Genomic DNA, 8349 nt, shown 5'->3' with positions numbered 1-8349 from the left:
CCTATCAGGTGTATACAGGTGTGTAGTTCCAGTTCTCTAGGCTGAGACTCACTGGGTTGGGCGTTGATAAAAACGTTTTTGTCCATATCATGATCCATTTCTAAGAAGGGGGGGGGGGGGCTTGGGAAGTGTTGGACAGTGGGATAGGCTGCTAACCTAACGCGTCCTCTTTCTGCCCTCCCCCCGCAATCTGCTGCCTTCCACAGCGCGGAGTCAACAGAGGCGGCAGCAGAACTGCGGAGCGGCGGTGCGTGGCGCCATCTGCCGCACAACGGCGGTACTGCGGCGCTGCGCGAAGCGCCCTTCGAGGGCCGCTTTGTTCTCGCGGTTTTTGCCCGGGTGGGAGATTTCAGGCGTGGGAGGTGACGCGGACCGCCTCGGCCGCGGTGGAGGATTTCCCCTCCCCCAAGGAAAGCGCGCACAGTCCAAAACGCCAGCTTTTAATTCGGAAGTCATTTCCTCAGAAGATGTACAAACCCCCAAGAGACAGCGAATCGCAGCCCCAGACCTCCCCCTACGGACTCAAAAAAAAACAACAACAACAAAAAAAACCCAACAAAAGCTGATGTCCCGCGGGGCTCTTCCCATCACACAAATCCCGTGAGAGCTGAAAGCCAGAGAAAGTCCAGAGGTGGTGGCACAGGTACGAAAAGTCACTTGAAAGGAAAGGACCGCATCTCCTGAAGTGATGCAAAGAGCTGCAGGCAGCCCTGAGGGGAGAAGGAGAGCGGCCGCTGTTGCCAAAGGGAGCACAGCATTGCATTTTATGCTTTCTGTCTCCTGGCAAGGATTTACATTCTCCCAGATGGAAGCAAAGCAAAGCCTGTTTCCCATTCAGCCCCAGACAAACCCCATCTGAATACAGCACCAGTAGTCCTGCAGCTATGCTGGTGGTGGTGCACGTGCAAGAAACGTCAGAATCACTGCAGCACTCACTTGGGCAGTGATCAGTGCTGTCATTCATTGCCCTCCTCTGTAAAACAAAAATAATCACTGTGTTAGTGGGTTGTGGTTCTCGTAATGATCCTAATGAAGGTGCAGGTGTGCTTTCCAGCTTCGTTTACCAAAAGGTTCACTTCCCCCCACCCCAACCCCATTGCTTGCACTAAGCCCCCCCCCCCCCCCCCCCCCCCCCCCCCCCCCCCCCCCCCCCCCCCCCCCCGCTACCTCCACACCCAGTCTGCTGCTCTCACCTTTGCTTTCCACTTTAAAATCCGATGGCAGGAGGTTGTCCTGGCGGTTCCCCAGTACAAAGGCCAGGAAGGAGAGGATGAGGGCATCGAGGATGCCGATGATGCACAGGATGTACGCCCAGCGCACCGTGCAGGCGCCCAACGTGTATTTGTCTGTCTTGTCCCCACACATGCGCTTCACCTCGCTCGAGTCCCAGCCGTCAGGGTAGATGAGGCACCCGATCATCAGCCCAGTGGCTGTGAGGCAAAGGGGGAATGGCAGTGTGAGCACATCAACCACTGGCGCTGGCTGAAGGGGCTTCAGTGTGGCATGGAGGTCGGGGCTCTGGTCCCTTCATGATGGTGCAGCAGGAGGACAGTGCAGTGCAGGGACAGAGCATCATGGGGACAATGCAGCCCAGGGGCAAAGCAGTATGGGCATAATGCAGCACATGGAAAGAGCAGCAAGGGACAGTGTAGTTGATGATAAAACATTACAGAGATAGAACAGTATTGAGATGATGCAGCATGAGCACAATGGAACACACGGACAGAGCAGCATGGGCACGGTACAGCACTGCCATCCCATCGGCTGCCCAGGCCACTGCCCCAGCTCTCATCACACTGTTGCCTGGGCAACTTTGCTCCTCTCCTACCACTGCAGGTAACAGAGTTCTCTCTTCAAGGAGATGCAGCCTCTGAGCAAAGCTGGAACAGTGTGTTTGTGCAACCTTGCTGCTGCTCTGTGCACAGCTGGGTTTTGGCTCACTGCTGGCAGCAGCACAGCGTGCAGATTGATGCCGCTTGCTCAGCTGCTGCGGTTCCAGCGGGCTGGGAGCTGTGCTGCCACATGTACGTGGCTGTGCCATGGGAACGCAGCACCAACTGCCCAGGGACATCTCCTGCTCTGCAGTGCACCTCCCAGCCCCTCCGGGTGCATTTTTCTCCTGCATACCTGTGCTCAGAGAAGTCACTGCTGTTGCTTGAGTAGGTACCTGTGGTGCATGGAGCGAGGGGACCTGCTCTGCTCTGCTCTGCTCTGCGCTGAGGGTTTGTCCCCGGGCGTGGGGAGCTCCTTGAGATAGCACAGAGCATCTTTTATAATTCAGAAACAACTGCTTTGTTGTGTATTTAATTAAGCTTTTCTGTAGCCAACAGAAAGGAGGGGCACAGGGAGGTGAGGGCAGCTGGAAAGGAACTGCTGCCCTAGTGGAGGTTGGCCCCAACATGGAGCAGGCACAGAGATGGAACTGCTGCTGTTTCCTGGCTCTGCAGTGCCAGGCACTGGGAAGAACTGTACTTAGGAGACCTCAGCTACATGGAAGAGCAAAAGGAAGAGCAGACAGAGCCTGGGGAACAGATTTGGAGGGGACAAAAACACTTGGTTCAGCACAGCTCAACCCTTGTAGTGACCTTCCCCACTTTGGCTCCATGAATGGTGGTCACAAAAATGTCCATAAAAGCCCTGAATCGAGCTGCAAATCCTTCCATGCCCAGCTCCCTGCAGGGCTGAGCTGCCCCAAAGCCTCTTATCTAAATCTTCATTTGAGCTCGAGCTGGGAACTGGAGCAAACCCACACGGCTGCCTGTCCCCAGGGCCACCTGGGGAGTGCGGGGACACCATGAATGATGCAGGAGCGGCGCAGGTTGGGTTGGATTGTGTTACCAGCAGATCAGGTGTTGGCGTGCTGGGAGGGGGTATGGGGAAAGAACGCAAACCCTGTAGCTGACAGCGGTGTCCCAATGTTCCTTGAGCTCAGGGCAGTGCCCACTGCCCCAGGGAGCCCACCCCACACCAACACCATGCCCACCGCCCCATAGCGCAGCGCCTTTCCCCACCGCTCACCCGCTGCCAGCTGCATCCAGGCACACACTTTGTAGACGGTGGCAGCGTTGCAGAAGAAGAAGAGGCTGAAGCAGAGGATAGAGCCGATGATGAGGAAGGTGGAGATGCCCACAAAGAACATCGCCGTTTTGAAGGCGCTGGAGGGGATGGTACCAAAATCCAGAGGGCTTCCCTTGCAGATGAGCTCTCCGGTGAGCGCGTTGCCGATGCAGTAGGAGAAGAGGCCGAAGTAGCCAGCCTGCGGCGTGTCGATGCTGTCGCCGATCCAGTAGGGCTGGATGAAGGTCACCACCATCAGGATGGAGAAGCAGAGCGTGAACAGGGCCCACAGCACACCCATGGCCCGTGCATTTCGCACGTAGTTTGTGTGGTAGATTCGCGCCGCCTCCTGAGCCGGCAGCAGCTTGGGCATGGCCGGGGGGAGAACGGGGGGATTCGCCGCCTCCCGGGGCCCCGCAGCGCCAGAGGAGAGCGGAGAGCGGCGGTGCGGGGCGGGGAGGGCCACGAGGCCGGGACCGCCCCGGGGATGGATGTACCGCGGGGATGGATGGACGGGTGCGCCGCGGGGAGGTGCCGCCGGGATGCGCTCTGCGCCCGCGGGTCCGAGCCCAGGATGAGCCCCTGCGGTGAGACCACCACCACACCCGGGATGAGACAGCCGGTGTGAGACACCCCCCGAGATGTGCTCCCGCCCCCGCCTCGGGATGAGCTCAGTGCCCCAGGATGATACCCTCCCCCGCGGGATTTAGATCCCCTCTGGAATGATCGCCCCACTGGCATGAGACTCCCACCGAGATGTGTCCACCTCCAGAATGTGCCCAGCAGCCCCAGAATGAGCCCCCCAGCGATGAAAGCCTCCCTGGTGTGAGCCCTGTGCTCCCACTGGGGATGCACTCTGTGCCCACAGGTCCAACCTCAGGATGTGACCTCAGGATGCAGCCCATGCCCCCGGGAAGTGTCCGTAGGACACATCCTGCCCCCATGGGATATGTGCCCCCAGGATGTGCTCTGTGCCCCCACCGTGTACCCAGGAGGTGCCACCTGCCCCTGTTTGCACCCTGTGTCCTTGCTGCCTGCATTGGGGTGCACCATAGGATGTGTGCTGTTCCTCCCAGGAGCCCCCCAGGTCACACTGTGCACCCCAAACCCTGTACTCCTACGCTGTCACTGTGGTGCCCCACAGGTGGGGGACATGAGGTGCAGACAGGGAGGGGACAGGATGCAGAGACACCACAGGGCTTTGTCCTCGTGCCATTTGGGGAGGCCACTGCCAGGGCCAGCCTGAGCGTCACTTCATGGCCACTGAAGGCCACTAAAGAAGGCCACCAAAGGCCACCGAAGAAGGCCACTGCCATGAGGGCATTAATCATTGCCGAGTGCTGAAAGCTGCGCCGTTCCCAGAGCTGTCCCCACGTCTCAGCAGGTTCAGTTCCTGTGCCTGGGTGCAGCAGATCCCCTTGTGGAAAGTGCAGCACTGTTATCTGACATTTGCTTTGGCTGAAGGAGCAGCCACATGGCACGACAGCACAGTGCCACACAGCCGCCCTTGGAGCTGCGGTGCGGTGCCACGAGGCCAGGTACGATAGGAGGGAGTTTGGCAGGTGCTGGCTATAAAGCAGCCAAACCCACCTGCACCCAAACCCACCTCCACCCACCATGGTGCTGCCCCTCCGCCTGCTGCTTGCCACGCTGCTCATCGCGCTGGCCCTGGGCGCTCCGAGTGAGCGGGGGCTCATCTTCAACCTGGTAATAGGGGAACACACGTCCCTACCATGCTGCATACATTTCAGGGTGTCCTGAGACAGAGAGAAAAACTCGTTTGCCGATGGGGAGATAGAGGGAGAGTGGGTTCACCAGGGTTGTGGGGCAGCAGGAGAGAATGAGGCTGTGTGGGGTCAGTTGGGTTTGTGGGGGGTGTGTGTGTGAGCTGATCCCATTGCTGCTGCAGGACACTGGAGAGCTGTGCCTGCAGAGTGCACAGTGCAAGAGCGGCTGCTGCCAGCGGGACAGTGGGCTGAGCCTGGCACGGTGCAGCCCGAAGGCAGCTGAGACCCAGGACTGCTCCCGGAAGGTAGGTGCTGTGTGTCCTCTACTTGTTCCCAGCCCAGGAGTGGCCCCAAAGGGTGCTGCCCCACCGTGCATCTGTCCCCGCAGAGCCTCTATGGGGTTTACTACAAATGTCCCTGTGAGAGTGGCCTGTCCTGTGATGCCGACTGGAGCATCGTGGGCTCCATCACCAACACCGACTACGGGGTCTGCTATGACAAACGTGACCCCACATCGCGGTGACAGATGTGTGTCCCAGTAAAGAGCATCCCCCACCAAGCCCTGTGTCGTGCCGTCACTGTGGGGCAGAGGACACAGCACAGGGAGAGGGCTTCATGTGTTCTGTGAGTGTGTGTGGTGCATTTGGGTATTGGTTTGGGACACAGGTGGGCAATAAGCAATGGGGTCACATCAAGATGAGGATGCAGGGGGACAGCTGGATGCAGCAGTGGGAATTTATTGGCTGTCAGCACCACCGTTGGTAGGAAATGCTCTCGGCTCACCGGTGGGGTATACAGGAAACTTGAAGGTGGTGGTGAAGCTGTGGTCACTCAGAGTGGTGGTGGTGGTGGTGGTAGCTGCCAGGCTGTGGCCTGGTGTGCAGAACTGCAGGCTGAGGATGACCCTGCATGCCTGCAGCTGCACCTCCTCCTTGGGCTGTAAGAACGCGGCCAGCAGCAGCTCAGCCAGCCACAAGGTGTCCATGAACAGTGCCTTGTGCAGTGAGAAGGTGTCGGTACTGCCGTGCACTGCAGTGCACCACGGTTGTGCACAGCCCTTGTGCAGCACCTCCAGCTGTAGCAGCAGCTCATACAGCACCAGGCTGACAGCAAGAACTGCAGCATGGTCGGGGGTCCTTACTGGGGTTGTCCATGCAGGACAGCAGCAGCTGTAGGTTCACAGAGCAGCAGAGACAGGGCTGGGGGTGGGAGGGTTTGGACGGAATGGGATGGGATGAGAATTAGAGATGGGCTGGGGTGGGAACAGGGATGGAGATGGGGATAGGGCAGCAGCACCCTGCTGGGGTACACTGTGGTCCCTGCAGCCATCCCTCACCTCTGGCTCCAGCAGGAGGATGCAGCTGGCAATGCTGTTGAGCACGGAGGCACAGGAGGGCCCTCCTGCTCGCCCAGCAGCACCAGCATCCTCTTCAGCTCCCCGTGCTGCTTCTTGTCTTCTCCATGCTCAGCCCTGAGCCAACATGGCATGTGGTCCCATCGTTTTGCTTTGGGTTCATGTGCCACAAATGGGGAAAATTAAGCACAGGAAGGGAGGTGGCAGAGGGGATCCCATCCCTGGCAGCCAGGACCTTCTGAATCATGGGTGCCAGTGGTGCTGGGAGGGCTGTTCAGTCCAGCTGCAATGGTTTTGTAGAGGAGATAGATGTTCCTGGCCACCAGATCTCATTTGGAGCTGAGAACTACCCCTGGTGTTCCCCTAAGCCACGTGAGGGGGGGGGGGGAGGGAGATATGATGATGTCCCCACATCCCCATTGCGTGTCATGTCCCCCATCCCCCCCCCCCCACCGCTCGCACTGTTTTTAACACGAGGGTACAGGATGTTCTGCTCTGTACAACCTCAACCTCCCTCTCTCCTCCCCCTGTCCCCCCCCTTTCCTGCCGGCCCCATGGCCTTCACCTCTCCTTCTCTCCACTCTTATTTAACCCTTTTTCTTGCAATAAATAAATAAATAAAATAAAATAACTTTTTTTTTTTTTTTACATTAGGACCACCATTTTTGCAAGCATCACCTCTTATTATTTCTATGGTGACTGTTATCATTATTCATGTGGTATTTCATCAGGGAGCTCTCCTTACGTCTCCCCACCCCATGTAATGCCTGGGACTGCAGTGTGGGGGTCCCTCCAGGTGCCACCCCAGTGCTCATCCACCAAACACCCCCAGCAATAACTGCTCTTGGGGGAAGGGTTTGGGAGGATGGGCAAATGCTTTCTGATAACACTGGACCCCCCCAGGCCCAACCCCAATACCAACCCTAACCGTAACCCTTTTGCAATTGCAGCTTTTAGCACCCACCCACTGGGTGCCCCCCACTATTTCCAGTGCTGCACAATGAGTATTGACGGGGGGGGTGGGGTGGGGTGCGAGGGGCAAACAGCACATTGGGGCTGGTTCCAGTGCTCATAGGATTTGATGCTGCCATGGAGGGCCCCATGAGTGCACCCCAAGGTGAGGTTAAAGCTGCAGAAATGTATGCATTGGTTTTGGTCGTTGCGTTGCAATGTGTCCCAAATGCAGCTAGGGTAGGGGCTCAGTGACCCACCTGGGTGCACATCCACTGCTGGGGTGGCTTTGCGATGGAGGGAGGGCTCATCTGTACTGCAGGGAAACTCTAATCCTTGGGGTGACCCCAGGTCCTGCTGCATGCACCCAAAGCTCTGGGGATGGGGCTGATTGTAGGGGCACCCCCACATGACCCCCCACCCCAGGAACTGACCCCTTTCGGGGTTTGCCCAAAACTCTGTGGGGTTTGCCCAGCTCAGGGGCAGTGTTGGTGTGGAGATGGTGCTTCCAATTTCACTGTAGGGATAAAGACCTTTCAAGGAAAAAAAAAAAAGAAAAGAAAAAAAGAAGGAAAAAGACAAAAAAGGAAAGGTAAAAGGTAAAACAGAAAAACAGAAAAGCAAAATTCTTGAAAAGTGTTCTGGTTTTACTCCTCGTGCCAAAAGCAATTGTTGCAGATTTTTCCCAGCCTCTCCTGTTTGGCCTTCACATGGGACACAGGGAGCAATGTCACTGCCTGTTTTTCTGCTCGGGTGTTTTCCTCACAGCTGGAGGGGGAGGAGGACACATTGAAGGACACACTGGGGGCAGACCCTGGGCAGCCCCCCCAGGGCGGCAGCAGAGTGTGGGTGCTGGTGTCCCCCATCCCATTCCACTGCATTCCACACCACCACATTCCATCTCATTTCATCACACCCCCATCCCATCCCATATAATTCCTCTCCCACTCCCACCCCACCCTGTCCCATGCCCACCACATCCCATCCCACCCCACCCCAGCCCACGCTTCACCGCCCTGTTATTACACAGGGGGACATCATCTGGAGATGCATATGGGGTTGCTGCAGTGGGGACCCCCCAAACCATGCTGTTGACCCTGAGCCCCCCCCAGGAGCACAGCAGCAGCCACTGATGATTTCCAGAAGGACCAAAGCAGCAAATTCCCCATTTGCTGGGTGAATGCTTTGTGCTGCTGAAGGAATTAATTAGAGGGATATGTTGGAGGGGGGGGTGGGATTGTGTTAGCACCGGGAGGGTTC

At 57.6% G+C, this 8349-nt stretch overlaps 2 protein-coding genes across 3 annotated transcripts; one reads left to right on the top strand and one right to left on the bottom strand.

Annotated features, from left to right (window-relative positions):
• Nucleotides 1–424: 424 nt before the first annotated feature.
• LHFPL5 (lipoma HMGIC fusion partner-like 5) lies at nt 425–3521 on the bottom strand. Of its 2 annotated transcripts, XM_015298680.4 has the most exons (4): nt 3019–3521; nt 1194–1430; nt 937–973; nt 425–710 (listed from the first exon to the last, which is right to left on the bottom strand). In XM_015298680.4, the coding sequence occupies exons 1-3, from the start codon at nt 3428–3430 to the stop codon at nt 957–959; spliced, it is 666 nt and encodes a 221-aa protein (XP_015154166.2). In that variant the 5' UTR covers nt 3431–3521; the 3' UTR covers nt 425–710; nt 937–956. The 2 variants fall into 2 exon arrangements, with proteins under 2 accessions (XP_015154166.2, NP_989729.1); NM_204398.2 differs by having other exon boundaries at nt 425–973.
• A 1136-nt stretch (nt 3522–4657) lies between these two features.
• Nucleotides 4658–5339, top strand: CLPS (colipase). The gene is made up of 3 exons (NM_001145491.2): nt 4658–4764; nt 4967–5089; nt 5173–5339. Exons 1-3 carry the CDS (start codon nt 4675–4677, stop codon nt 5305–5307), a joined length of 348 nt encoding a protein of 115 aa, NP_001138963.1. The 5' UTR covers nt 4658–4674; the 3' UTR covers nt 5308–5339.
• The last annotated feature ends 3010 nt before the right edge of the window (nt 5340–8349 follow it).

The sequence above is a fragment of the Gallus gallus genome, chromosome 26, assembly GCF_016699485.2.
Source record: "Gallus gallus isolate bGalGal1 chromosome 26, bGalGal1.mat.broiler.GRCg7b, whole genome shotgun sequence".
Taxonomy (NCBI): Eukaryota; Metazoa; Chordata; class Aves; order Galliformes; family Phasianidae; genus Gallus; species Gallus gallus.
Note: the sequence above shows the minus strand (reverse complement) of the source record. Positions and strands in the feature narration are given on the sequence as shown.

Coding starts and splice junctions, on each gene's coding strand:
- LHFPL5 (NM_204398.2), bottom strand. CDS start 3,430: ATGCCCAAGCTGCTGCCGGCTCAGGAGGCGGCGCGAATCTACCACACA. Junction 1,431..3,018: donor CTGGATGCAGCTGGCAGCGG/GTGAGCGGTGGG, acceptor TTTGCCTCACAG/CCACTGGGCTGATGATCGGG.
- CLPS (NM_001145491.2), top strand. CDS start 4,675: ATGGTGCTGCCCCTCCGCCTGCTGCTTGCCACGCTGCTCATCGCGCTG. Junction 4,765..4,966: donor GGGGGCTCATCTTCAACCTG/GTAATAGGGGAA, acceptor TTGCTGCTGCAG/GACACTGGAGAGCTGTGCCT. Junction 5,090..5,172: donor CCCAGGACTGCTCCCGGAAG/GTAGGTGCTGTG, acceptor CTGTCCCCGCAG/AGCCTCTATGGGGTTTACTA.